The sequence below is a fragment of the Pseudorasbora parva genome, chromosome 17 (genome assembly GCF_024679245.1).
Source record: "Pseudorasbora parva isolate DD20220531a chromosome 17, ASM2467924v1, whole genome shotgun sequence".
NCBI classification, from domain to species: Eukaryota; Metazoa; Chordata; class Actinopteri; order Cypriniformes; family Gobionidae; genus Pseudorasbora; species Pseudorasbora parva.
In genome coordinates this window covers 22,197,219-22,211,028 of record NC_090188.1, presented here as the reverse complement: position 1 = coordinate 22,211,028, position 13,810 = coordinate 22,197,219, and the positions used below count along the sequence as shown (strand labels likewise).

The following is a 13,810-nucleotide window of genomic DNA, read 5'->3' as shown; positions in this document are numbered from 1 at the left end:
GCATTCATAAAACAAAGAGCTCTTACTCCAATACTCCATCTAGTGGCAAACATTCCATCCAAGCACACGTATTAGGAGAGAAGACAAACAAGAGTTGATTTCAAGGAACTTTTATTGATTTTGCTGTAACAGTGTCCACTGGCATTGGCATTTCATTCAAATTAAAACGAACATGGTCTCGAAGAAGAAAGAAAATACAGTTTTCAATTTCCACCACATTAGATAAAACACTTCCATCCTAAATCCCCTCATTCAGAGCTAAATGCATTTCTGAAAGTTTCTGAGACCCAGGAAAAGAATGAAGCAAAGTAAGCAGTGATATATATATAAAAAAAATAAAAATTCCATACTTAAATTCCATATTGCAGTTGAAACAAGCTGGGATTTGACAACTCAAATCTATTACCGAAGGACAGTATATGCTTCCTTTACTGTGAATCATTATTTCTTGAATGTGATTTAAGTCTATGATTTCAACTGGAAAAACTGCATCTAATTGTCAAGGATTTGACCAGTATTGAATACAATAGAACTTTTAACTGCAAATGACCAAAGTCAAACATAAACCGCATTTCCTTTTTTTTTTTTTTTTTTACCAATCCCATTACTATTACAAACATTACACTGCTGTATGTGGAAATCTTCCCATCTCTGTAAGAAAGTAAATGGTAACAAACATGTTTCCAAAAATATAAATGTTTTCTAGTAAAACAGCAATATCTTGATCTCATCCTTAACTTGAAAGTTGGAAAAAAGTGAGGGAAAAAGGAACTGATCCTGTTTTAAGGTATGAAAGAGAATTGTATTTGACACAGCTGCTTAGCTTAGTAAAGTAAGGCATGGATACAGAGGCTAAGCACAAAAGATCACTGTGAAAGAGAGAAAAAAAAACATTCTGTGCTTCAGAGAATGACTGGAGCACAGAAAGAGACAATTAAAGTCATGAGAATAAGTCTTATCCTCTTTAAGTCACTTTGTTTGGATAATCTCTTTAATTCTCTTTCAAAATGAATCAAACCTTCTTGTCTTCCACAACATTTGGCATCCCCCCCAAAAAATTCAACATTGATTAAATGATTCGACGTGAACTAAAGACTAAGAAGCAGACCAAAAGAACATGCATAGAAGAGCATTGGAAAGATTCAATTCAAGTTTTCAAGCTGTTTGATCTGAATCAAAATATGAATGTCTGGTCACTATAAAACTATTCCTCTTTCGAAGAATCGTTCACATTGTGTGGCTGTGAGACGGACAATAGTAAAATGACCAAAACAACACTTCAGTGCTTTCCTACCTTTGATTTGATTATCAAGGTTTGTAAGGATTGTAGTAATCGAAAAGTGACAGCAGATGTCACAGCTGATATTAATGTTAAATATTCACTGCACGATTTCTCCCATGAAAGGAGCCATAAGATGGTGTGTACTTGTTAGGTACATAATGCAAGTGCTTCCTGAGACCAGCTCTCTTTTTGTCATCATTTCATAAAGCATATTAAACCCTTGATACAGTCCAACAGTACTGGGTATTATCTACCTTTTACCAGAGGATGTGACAACAGAGCTGATGCTGACGCTTCAAGTATCTCGCCATGCAAAGGTAAGTACAAACCATACTGTTAGCAGGACGAATCTGAACGGAAACATTCTCTCTGACCTAAAATAACAGTTTGGTCTTTCAAAATTGTGATCAGATGTTATTTACCTTAAGATTAAACGTAAGGAAATTTGTTCATGCTCATGTTGGGGTAGTTCTAAAGAAGATTTGAAAATCTGTATACATTTGTTTGGCATCATAATCCTGTAAAAATTCAAATGAGTGTGTAAGGACTGAGGTTTCAATTTTTTTTGGACAATTCTATAAAACTATGTTTGAGATAGACAAATACCTGAAAAAAAAGTTACATGTTTTAACTTATATAAAAGACTTGGAATGAATATAAAATTATTTTCATTTCTGAATCAAAATGAGGATGATAATCCTGTCCCTTTAACATTTACAATGGGGGAGAAAAAAAAGATCCAGTAACTGTCTCGGATGGGGGAAAATATATTACATTTGGGAGGACATGAACATGCAGATAACTGCATTTCCCGAATTGACTGCAAATCACGTGAACGAAGTAGAATGCATTAAGGGTATCAACTGGAACAGTGTACTCTGAACTATCAGCAGTGAATCTCTGATGGCTGATTTGTTTATGAGTATATTACGGTAAATTGCTAATATATCCGGGCACTTATAATAAAGAATTTTTCCTTTGCTCTGTGACTTAAGCAAGTACAGCTGATGGCAGCCCTGAAACCTAAACAAAAAAAGCTCAACAGGCTCACAGGTTAACTTTCAGGGCTCCAGCAGCCCCACTGGGCAAACTTTAGTCATATATCCCCATGATTATGCAGCACCCAGCAGCTAGAGAGAGCTAAAGGAGAGGGCTCACAACATTGGTTTCTACAAGCCAAGCCACTGGCACACAGGTACCAGGTAATTAATCGTTCTTCATGTTGGTTCCTCTTCTTCAGATGTCCATCTCAAACTGAGCATCTTCAGCTGCAACACAAAATAAGAAGAAAAAAATACTTATGTGCACCATGCATGACCACTAGTACATAAAAAGAGAATGGTGTGAGCTAACACTAGTCTTAACCTCCAACCAGATCCATTACTGTTTGTGTACATAAGATAATCGAGCACAAAGCAGGGAGGTTCCAGTTCGGTCAGTTTTAAAGACAAACCTTGCCCTGGTTTGGCATCATGGTTGTTGATGTTGTTAGCTTCATTCCTCTTTTTGTCATTGAGGATGTTCTTGCCCGTCACTCCTGGGATAACCGGCAGGTGTGCTGGTGGGGTCTGGGCGATGGGTGAGTTACGCCGGTCTAATAGGAACTTACGATCATAGATTATTCGTGTTCCTGTGTTGTCACAACAAACATAATGTTATAATCAAGTTTAATTGGATAACTACCAGCCTGGCACAACAATCCTAAAGAAATGACCTCTTTCTTTTCAGTGTTATTTAGAATTAAGTCATATGTAACCGAATACAGAGTGAATAAATGATAAATTATCATATCCCTAAAAAGCACAAGACAGACAATAATGACACATTGATATGCTTTTAGAAATGAAATAAATCACAAATGTGCTTAATGTGACTAATTTATTATGAATAGCCACAACAAAAGAATAAAGTCATTTGAATAGTACAATTAACCCAATGCAAAACCAACAATTTTGACTGTTGATCTAGAACAATCAAGATCACACTTGATAGTGTATACTGCTATGTATCGGTCTCTGAACGCGTTTAATTGAATGCATTTCTTTGTTCTGTCCTATTCTGGCCATCAGTCACTGCGGAACAATCACGTTGATCAGAGCGAAGCACAGGCGGCGCTGTTTTTGTTTTGAACTACATGGGCATGGCTGTGTCTCAAAAGCCCAGTCAGATGCCTTCCTAGGCAACATCTTTGACCATTGTCGCTATAAACGTCTCAACATTTCCAAATTGCCCCCAAAATACTGTCTAAGCAGGCAGAACAGGAAGTTTTGAGTCACAGCCTTATGTGGTTACTGCTTCCTGACCAACACAGGCAACTCTCTAACACTGGCACTCCATGTAAACAACAACCAAACGGGTGCAGATATCAGGCGCGATATGATGCACACGTCTCAGGCGGGTTATTACCTCCCGGGGTGGTGGAGAATAAAGTGCCTCCAGGAGTGGTGCAATAGTCGTGAGGTAGCTGCGTTGAGTCGTTGATCAGCACCGTCCTGGTAGGGATGGCCCTGCTCTCACTAAACTGACGACTGGACGACATTGCACTTGCTTCGGGTGCTAATCAGAGTCAAGCGATAAGTTTTCCCGATGGAAGGTAAAAACCTCGGGCCCTTTTCCCTCGTTTCTTATCGCTTTCCCAGGGCTTTCTTAACGTTCAGCTCGTCCTCCCAGCCAGCCGTCAGCACCGTCCCTCCCTCCGCCAGGCAGGAAGCGAAGAGCACTTGGAGGATATGACGTCAAGGGTAAATTGCATCACATGAACGCCAATGGCAACATATTAAAAATAATAGCGGTTAGACAGGAGACCACTTACCTTATTCAATCACTTAAATTTGTTTATTTGTTATGTTTTATTTTCCAGTTTGTTTATTTGTTTTTATGGTTTTTTTAAGTGTTTGTTTATCTATATGCCGTATACAAATAATATTATTATCCATACTCCATTCCAGTCGGTGGAGTACTAACCAATAAGTTAGGTTGCCAACCGCCAATAAACACCAAAAGAAGAAGAAGAAGAAGAAGAGAAACCACTTCATGGCCAGCTGAACTAGGTGACAATCAACTTGACCAGGCTGTGAACCAGCTAAGAGCAACACAACAGCAGGCTGTTTTAGGTGCAAATATACAAAACAAATATTCAACACATTAAATTAAAATTGCAGCATTGTATTAAAAATGTGATATTTCAGGTGTCACAAGAATGTTTTAGCACTGCCCACCATAGACGTCTATGCTGCCCATCATTACCGATTCACAAATCAGATACACTTCGCTCTTATGCGCAATTCGGCCTCTGCGCACGCGCGATTTCCCCAAGCTTGAGCTGCTGTCCTTTTACACCACAGCCTACCGGAATCAATACAATACAGCGCACAGTATGAGTTTCTCCGTTGAAGAAAGAGGAAACCCCAACACTTTGAGCTATAGGCTCTTTTTTAGTAAGTATGAATTATGTTATTCGTGAATTGATGATGAAATGTCTGTAAAGTCTAAAAGGTTAATTAAATTAAGATGAAAGGGGCTGGGCCGCGAGTCCCACGTGTCGCTTTTCTTCGCGTCATTTATTACCCTAACTTAATAAAAGAAACAGTAAATGTTATAATACAATTTTATTTTTAACTGGCTACTTATTTATAGGGTTGTTTTAAAGTTCTTCTTAGTTGAAAGAAACTAATCCGGTTATTCAGGGTAAAAACTGAAAGTAACAAATGTAGCTAGCCTACGACAACGTTACTCAGTATTATTACCAAACATTACATTGCAATTTTGTATCGCCGTTTAGTCCATTTAAAATGTGTAAACGAAGGACGGGTCAAAATACAGGGTCGTTCTTTATCATATTATTAGAGAATATGAATTTTGGTTCTGTTATTTTGTCTGCTGTTTAAAATGACATCAGAACAATACAATATGAAGTAGCCTAGATTAAACAGATATACTGAATGAGTCCTCTCAATATTGGGTGTGCTTTGTTTATTTTAGTTGCCACATCTGTGCATTAGACATCTCACCGTTAGCAACAGCATGACATCACCTCTCTCTTCAAGTAACATGACTGACATATCTATCTACACTATCATCATCATCGTCACATTGAATTTAGGCTACTAATTTACGTTTCAATCCTATATCCCTTTACGGAAGCTTATTGCATTCACTTGAGAAAGAAAAAAAATACTCTGCTTCTCTGAATTAATGACTTAATTATCTCAGAATTATGAGAGAATTTTTCATGAATACATTTTTTTGCTCTGTTTTTCTGAATTAATTACTTAATTTTTTCTTGAAAAAAAAGTGTACTGTTTTTCTGAACTAATGACTTAATTATCTTAGAATTATGAGATAATTTTTTAATGAATAAAAAGTTTTTGCTCTGTTTTTTTGAATTAATGACTTAATTATCTCAGAATTACGAGATCATTTTTTCTTGAAAAAAAAGTTTTTGTTCTGTTTTTCTGAATTAATGAGATCCCTCAAAATCCTGCTTTTAGCTGGATTGCATGGACGTAAACATGGCCCGCCTTTCAAGTTTAATCCAGTTTTATTTTACTTTGGGTTTAAAACATTGCTGCTGTGTTTATGTAATATAAATGGTATTGTTTTTAGTGTGTCAAATTTGTGCAGACACCTCAAGAATTTGCCTGTTTCTCCATATCAGATATGGTATGCTTTGCGAGCCCGATCTCATGAAAATGCGTATAAATAGTAGTATAAATAAGTGTGCAATCTTGTGGAATGTAAATGCTAAAATGAGTTTTGGTGTGCATATGGTACACAGTTTTTCACGTGCTTATGATACGCACTTTATGGAGTATTATACGTACGAACCCCCCACCATCATTTTATTATTTTTAATTCTCTTTACATTGTATTCTTTTTTTTATGCATTTTTTATCCCTATTTTAATTCCTTTCTATGTAAAGCAATTTGAATTGCCATTGTGTATGAAATGTGCTGTATAAATAAACTTGCCTTGCCTTACCCCACCATCCCCAACCTACCCAAAAGCGTCATATGCACTCCATAAAGTGTGTATCATATGCACGCGGAAGCACAAGTGCTACTCGCGTAGCACTTGCCTTATCTCAGTATACATTCCACACAATATACATTCCAGACGATATACATTAGACACGATTTCACACTCGTACTATTGATACGCATTACTAAGTGATTGTGTTAAGATGATGCATCTGAAATGCATTCAGGCTGGCTACGTGGTGACACAAGAGACAATCAGGCAATTGTTGAAAATACTGGATCAGTGCAATAGCAATGTTAAGCAGATCAGAATGTTCTTTTCTGCTGTCTTGAGGTGTCTGCACAAAGTTGACGCACTATAAACAATACAATTTTTATTACTTAAAGACAATGTCTCAAACCCAAAGTAAAATAAATCCGGATTAAATTTGAAAGGCGGGACATGTTTACTTCCATGCAATCCAGCTAAAATAGAGCTCTTGGCTGGATTTTGAGGGATCTCATTAATTCAGAAAAACATTTTTTTTTCAAGAAAAAATTAAGTCAATAATTTAGAAAAACAGAGCAAAAAAAATTTATTCATGAAAAATTATCTCATAATTCTGAGATAATCAAGTCATTAATTTCAGAAAAACAGAGCAAAAAAAATGTATTCATGAAAAATGATCTCATAATTCTGAGATAATTAAGTCATTAATTCAGAAAAACAGAGTAGATTTTTTTTTCTCAAGTGAATGCAATAAGCTTCCGTATCCCTTCTGTGGAACACCCAGTAAAAAATTGGGCAGAATATCTGAGCTTCTTTCTTTCATACAATGAACATGAGTAGTGGTCCGTTTCATGCTCTTTGATGTTCTGACTTGTCTTGCTATGAAAATGCATAAAAACAAAGAATTTAATGAAGTTTAAGTGGCTGGGCTTGACCAGAACATATTTACGAAAGTCTGGTATACTCGTTTGTATAAATCTTTTCCTAAATTATCACGCAGGCATATTCATTTTTAATGGTTACAGTTCTCAAAAGGTACTCCATAACAGTGCCTACAATCTGTTTAAAATGTATCTATTCCTGTGTATGTGTTTACTAATTACAAAAAAAATAATATTGCAATGAAATTCTTGCTCGTCAGCTGTGTTCACTTTTGTATGAGTGAAAAAGAACAGTTTGGACATTCTATTCAAGTAAATGATGCAGATTTCGAAAGGGGGGACATTTCCCTTTAAGTACAAAGGCTTTAAAGAATTCAACTCATTGTTATTCATGGTGCACATGGTGGTGAATAAGAGCTAGGTAATAAACAGCTCACAAGTTTTATTATTTTTATTTGTGCCTAAATATAGAAAACTTGTGCTTGCAAAAAAATGAAGATGTAAAGTACACAACTGCTTTTGAAATATTTATTTGTACATATGTAACTTATAACATAACATATGTATATAACATATGTAACTTCTTTCTTTCTTTCTTTCTTTACAGAGAACTCAGATGGAAAGTATATTTCACCTTTCCATGACATTCCCATGTGTGCAGATGAAGCTCAGGTACAGAATTTGAATGTTCCTAGTTTCTCTTATCAGGGTCACAGTGTGGATACCCCCCTCCCTTGTGGGAGCCCTTTGGCATTGAATGCTCATTTCACAATCCAGCACAGCACAGTGTATATCAGCTCTTTATCGGGTTAACGGACTTACTCTGTGAGAGGAATGATCTTTACCCTTTAAACAGTGTCATCTTAAATCGTTCAATACTTTGGACTGCTCTGATATGTTATGTTATGTGTCAATCTTTATGATGAATGATTCTCATAGTGTAACATTTTTTGCATTCTTTTAAGCAATTTGAATGTTACTATGATTTTTTTACTTGCATAAGATTTTTTTTTTTTTAAATAAATCATTTTTATTTTCTCTGTAGAACATTTTCCACATGGTTGTTGAAGTACCAAGATGGACAAATGCAAAAATGGAGGTATGGGCAACAGAAACAGTACAAAACTACACCACTTGCAAAATAACACAATAAAACAATAGAATAGAGGACTCTGTAATGGGCCTTATATTCTGTAAGCCTATCATATATTTACACACCTAAAACATTAATGGATACAATACATTTACAAGGATTAAGTGGCGTTGAAAAGAAAACCCTTTTAATCTATATTTGTGGTGTATTGTGTTTTTACATTCAAATTAAATCATCGACCAGTTGGTGTATGCATTAAAGGGGCATGTTGGTGTATGCATTAAAGGGGCATAACACACCAATCTCATGTTAAAGGAACACTCCACTTTTTTTGAAACTAGGCTCATTTTCCAAGTCCCTTAGAGTCATACAGTTGAGTTTTACTGTTTTTGAATCCATTCAGCCGATCTCTGTATCTGGCGGTACCACTTTTAGCATAGCTTCGCATACATCATTGCTAATGGACTGATATGATTCATCGGTCTCAAAAATGACCAAAGACTTTACTTTTTCAAAGATAATATTTTTCCTATTTAAAACTTGACTATTCTGCAGTTACATTGTGTACTAAGACCAACAGAAAATTAAAAGTTTAGACTTTTATACAGATATAGATAGGACCTATTTTCTCATTCCTGAGTAAGAATTATGGAACTTTGCGGTCGTACCATGGGTTCAGCGGCGCAATGATATTAAGCAGCGCCTGAAAGTAGTCCTCAGATAGGTAACTTCCAATGCAACCGGTACTAAGTTTGTGTCGTTGCAGATAATGCAGAGTTGCAGCCCGGCAAATTATGTAGTGGATTTACTGTGCGATTAGCCATGGTTCTGTGTGTCATAAAGAGCTGTGATAGTGAGTCGAAGGTGTATACTACCATCATGTTTCACAGAATACCAACGATAAACAAGGAATGAAAGAATCAGTGGTTGACTGCTCTGAACCATAGATATCAAAACACCGGGAGATTCGAACAAAAAACTGCAGGATATGATCAGACAGGGCAAAGTGTATCATCCCCCATGGCTGTAAGTATAACATTATTAAAAAATTTTGTTAGCTTGAACGACCAGATTGAAAAGCACTGCTGTTGTCTTAAGCTAAGGTTACCTGTGAGTGCAATCACTTGGTTGCACCATTTGGTTTATACATTATATAACGTTAGTAGTTTTGTTGTAGAGTTCTGGTGAGGTATGTTAGTGTATAGTTTGATTAAAATAGAATGTCGAATTGTCTGTATTGTTTATCTACACAGTTTCTATGGTACAAAATACTACGACATTGGTGATGTTACGTTCTGTGCTGAGGCTTCGGAGTGTGTCTCCTGCATAGTGCATTGGAAATTATTTTAGCGGCTGCCAAAAAAAGTTTGTCCCGTCAAAGCCTTATTTGATCAGATATTGTGATTTATGAGTGATAGATGACAGGGAGCATGTTAGTTGAGTGACAGAGAGAGAGTGCACACTCTCTGCTCTTTCTCTGTCTTCATAATAAGCAGCATCGTCTTAGCATATTTCATTCACATATTACGTTAACAGTTAGTCAAAATCAAAATGTCGGAAGACCAAATCCATTTTTTCCTTGAATTTTGACTCTTTTCTGACTCACCAGTTTGAATCTGCTCTCCTTGTCCCTTCTGCCTGAGTCTGTTCAGCCACACTTTCTCTTTCACATTTCAAAAGCTCGTCTTCAGTGTAACTGTTATTCCGGTTCAAATAGATACGATTCAGGATCTGCACCAAAGTAAAAATCTTCTGAAGCATCTTTCACAAACGTCTCCATGGTTGCAAGGCGCGCTCTCTGTGCAAGCAGATTGTCATGCTGGTATGTTGATAGAAGTTTGCCTATTTTCAGGCGCTGTGTAATATCATTGCGCCATTGCACCCATGATGGCCACAAAGTTCCTACGCAGGAATGAGAAAGTAGTTCCTAGCTATAACGGTCAAAAAATAGATACATTTCATTTTTCGTTGGTCTTAGTACACAATGTAATTATAGAAGTGTCAAGTTTTAAATAGGAAAACTATTGAAAGTTTTTGGTCATTTTTTGATCACTGATGCTAATGGACTGATATGATTCAATGATGTATGCTAAGCTATGCTAAAAGTGGTACCGCCAGATACAGAGATCGGCTGAATGGATTCAAAAACATTAAAACTCAACTGTATAACTCTAAGGGACTTGGAAAATGAGCCTAGTTTCAAAAAAAAAGTGGAGTGTTCCTTTAATCTTGAGTACCTATAGAGAGTAATATTGCATTATGTGCATCTCAGAAAAGTCTTTAGTTTTATCATATTTATAAAAGACAGACACGTTGTACCGATTCTTTCCGAAAATAGCCGAACTCGTGAAGGTGTACAGTGGGCGGAGCGAAATAATCTTGAGCACATACACACTTCCTGGATAACTTGCATTTCACTATACGTTCATGTTGTTTAAATGCATTATATGCACTTACTTTTTGTTAGATTGCCAACAAAACAGACATTTGATGCAGTTTCACTCACCGGCTGCGGTTGCAGAACTTCTGAAAAACAAACTGCATCCACTGTTTCCTTAACACTGGGTTATTTGGTATTTATAACACTATCTTTATTATCTTTCCCTCACAACCAGAAATACACTTCTATAGTGACATGTTGATTTTGTGGTCTAAAAACAAAATGACTGCCTCCTGTAACCCAAACAAATTTGTTGTTGATGCTCTTGCTTTAGTTCTGGTTGATGTGCACATACAAGGAATTCATAAAGGGGGATAACCAAAAAAAACGTTCCGAAAGTTGTTTGAATCCTTATGGAGAATATTTGGCATAGTTTGGCATGATACATCAAACTTATTTTTATTTTGGCCATGTTTAGCATGAGAATCAAACTCTTCAACAGTGTAAATAAGTCAAAATGCATGAAATGGTATTAGTTAATAATCTGCAAGTCAACATTATGCTTTACTTTTCAGATTGCTACAAAAGACCCTCTGAACCCCATTAAGCAAGATGTGAAGAAGGGCAATTTGCGCTATGTGGCCAATGTTTTCCCACACAAAGGCTATATTTGGAATTATGGAGCAATCCCTCAAGTAAGGCTTTTAAATTAGCACGGATCATATATTAAATACATAGACTAGAACAGACATTTTAATTGTAATATATTTTAAAATTTTATTTATAGAGCAGACTTTTCCACAGCCATTTCTCCAGGCCTCAGAGTCGCCATTTCTCCAGGCCTCTGATTCATTCAGAAATAATTCTAATATGCTGATTTGGAGCTCAAGAAACAATGTTGAAAACAGTTGTTTTCAGGGTTCTTTGATAAATAAAAGTTTTATGCAGCCCTGCTGAATGAAAGTATTTATTAATTAATTTTTTCATTTTTAAATCTTACTGAGCCCGAACTTTTGAATGATATATTTTACAACAGACTTGGGAAGACCCTGGGCACAAAGACAATGACACAGGGTGTTGTGGTGACAATGACCCCATTGATGTCTGTGAAATTGGTAACAAGGTATGAATATTGGTTTATTGTCTTGAGTTTTGAATGAAATTAAGCCAAATTTATAGTTGTCGTATGTGCAGTTAAAGTTGGATTAGATGAACAAACCCCACAATGCTTGATCTTTGCAGGTGTGCAGTCGTGGAGATGTTATCAAAGTGAAAGTCCTGGGTGTATTAGCGATGATTGATGAAGGTGAAACTGACTGGAAAGTCATTGCAATCAACATTGATGACCCTGAGGCAAAGGACTTGAACAGTAAATAACACTTTTTGATTTCCTGTCGACCTAAAAAAGAGAGACAGATATGTGATTGCTTTCATTCCTCTTATGTAAAAGACATTAGTGACGTGAGGCGACTCAAGCCAGGATACCTTGAGTCCACAGTTGACTGGTTCAGGAGGTACAAGGTACCTGATGGGAAACCTGAAAACAAGTTTGCATTCAATGGAGAGTTCAAAGACAAGGTATGTTGTTCAGAAAATGTCAAAATTTGTGATTGGTTATATGCCTAGCATTATAAATATGCTTCATTTATTCTAGGACTTTGCCATTGAGACAATTAAAGCTACCCATGGCTTCTGGAAGGCACTTATCGCACAGCAAACCAGTGCTGGAGAACTAAGCTGGTAAGGGAATCTTGCTTCAGCAGATCTGCATTTGTTTGCTCGTTTGCATGCTATTTTATTTCAGCTCTTACTGTTTCACTTTCACAATCACAACAGATAACTTAGGCGTAGACAACTGAAATGCATAAATATAATATGAAATATAGAGAATTATCTATGCTTTGCTTCCTTTCACCTCAAGTCATTACTTTTTTCTCTTGCATTGTGCAGCAAGAACACGTGCGTCTCAGAGGGAGACAGTCCATTCTGCTGTTCGGCAGATGAAGCCAATGAAGTTGTTAATGGAGTATGAATTTTATTCTTTATTTGATTTCACATTACTATATTTTCTATGTCATAAATTGTATAAACAGATATGTTACTTTTATAGTGGTGCCTTATGTCAAAATAATACTTTACTAATGTAACTGAAACTATTTTATTTAATTTCCAGTCATGCCCATGTGGAGACGCCTGTCCAGTTCCAAGCTCAGGTTTGATTAAGTTGTCATTTTGGGTTTATATTATGATATTTCTTTCTGTTGTGTATCCATTCAATTTGAGTTTTCAACTGATTAACAGTTTTTCTTTTAAAACATTCCATTATTTACATTGTTTCATTTTCTTTTTCAGTTGACAAGTGGTTCTACTATGCGAAGAACTGAAGAACATAATACTGTTAATGGACCAGTCGGATCATGTTTAGAATTTGTATGTCAGATTCAATTTAGACTAATGGCTATTGTATGAAAACATGGGCACTTAACACCTTATCTGGAGACTGAATCTCAAAATAACAGCTAGAGGAGCTAACCAATGTATTGCTAAGTTATGTTGATTTTGATAATGGTTAGATATTCTGTGCAACAGATGCTAAAGTTAGAGATATTAAATGGTCTAAAGATACTAACCAGTCTGGTCAAACTCAGGTACTGTATGATGTACTGTATGAACAAATGCTTAATACACTTTTTCTCATACGACACTTCTTTGTTAATGGATTGTGTTATATATTAGATTGCCTTTACATTAATTAAATACAAAAACAATAATAATTGTGACATTTAAATATAATTGTCACAAATTGGAGTGATGTACCTGATGTAAGGATCCATAATGCCAGTGTGGTCAAAAAGCATTTTTTACAGGTCCTTTAGAGCTGCTGCATCCAAAACACATCACTTTTAAAGGGATAGTTCACCCATATTGTTCCGAATCCATATACATTTTTTTTAAAAAAAAATTTTACCTTTTTTTTCTCTCTGAGCAACAACAGATATGAGTCAGAATAATGACTGACAGTCTTAGTTCTCATTCACTTTCATTGCACATTTCCCCCCATACAGTGAAAGTCAATGGTGACTGGATATGCCATTCTTAGGTTATTTAAATTGTGGTGTGTGTGTGTGGGTCTGTTTGTGTGTATGTGTGTGTGTATATATATATATATATATATATATATATATATATATATATATATATATAT

At 36.0% G+C, this 13,810-nt stretch overlaps 2 protein-coding genes across 3 annotated transcripts; one reads left to right on the top strand and one right to left on the bottom strand.

Annotated features, from left to right (window-relative positions):
- Positions 1 to 94: 94 nt before the first annotated feature.
- On the bottom strand, positions 95 to 4,000 carry eif4ebp2 (eukaryotic translation initiation factor 4E binding protein 2). The gene is made up of 3 exons (XM_067422098.1): positions 3,689 to 4,000; positions 2,736 to 2,912; positions 95 to 2,550 (listed from the first exon to the last, which is right to left on the bottom strand). The coding sequence occupies exons 1-3, from the start codon at positions 3,819 to 3,821 to the stop codon at positions 2,519 to 2,521; spliced, it is 342 nt and encodes a 113-aa protein (XP_067278199.1). The 5' UTR covers positions 3,822 to 4,000; the 3' UTR covers positions 95 to 2,518.
- A 135-nt stretch (positions 4,001 to 4,135) lies between these two features.
- ppa1b (inorganic pyrophosphatase 1b) lies at positions 4,136 to 13,309 on the top strand. Of its 2 annotated transcripts, XM_067422097.1 has the most exons (12): positions 4,136 to 4,395; positions 4,471 to 4,719; positions 7,740 to 7,804; positions 8,178 to 8,231; positions 11,181 to 11,300; positions 11,642 to 11,728; positions 11,848 to 11,974; positions 12,056 to 12,183; positions 12,260 to 12,345; positions 12,556 to 12,631; positions 12,779 to 12,818; positions 12,958 to 13,309. In XM_067422097.1, exons 2-12 carry the CDS (start codon positions 4,512 to 4,514, stop codon positions 12,987 to 12,989), a joined length of 1,023 nt encoding a protein of 340 aa, XP_067278198.1. In that variant the 5' UTR covers positions 4,136 to 4,395; positions 4,471 to 4,511; the 3' UTR covers positions 12,990 to 13,309. The 2 variants fall into 2 exon arrangements, with proteins under 2 accessions (XP_067278198.1, XP_067278197.1); XM_067422096.1 differs by having other exon boundaries at positions 4,302 to 4,719.
- Positions 13,310 to 13,810: the final 501 nt, after the last annotated feature.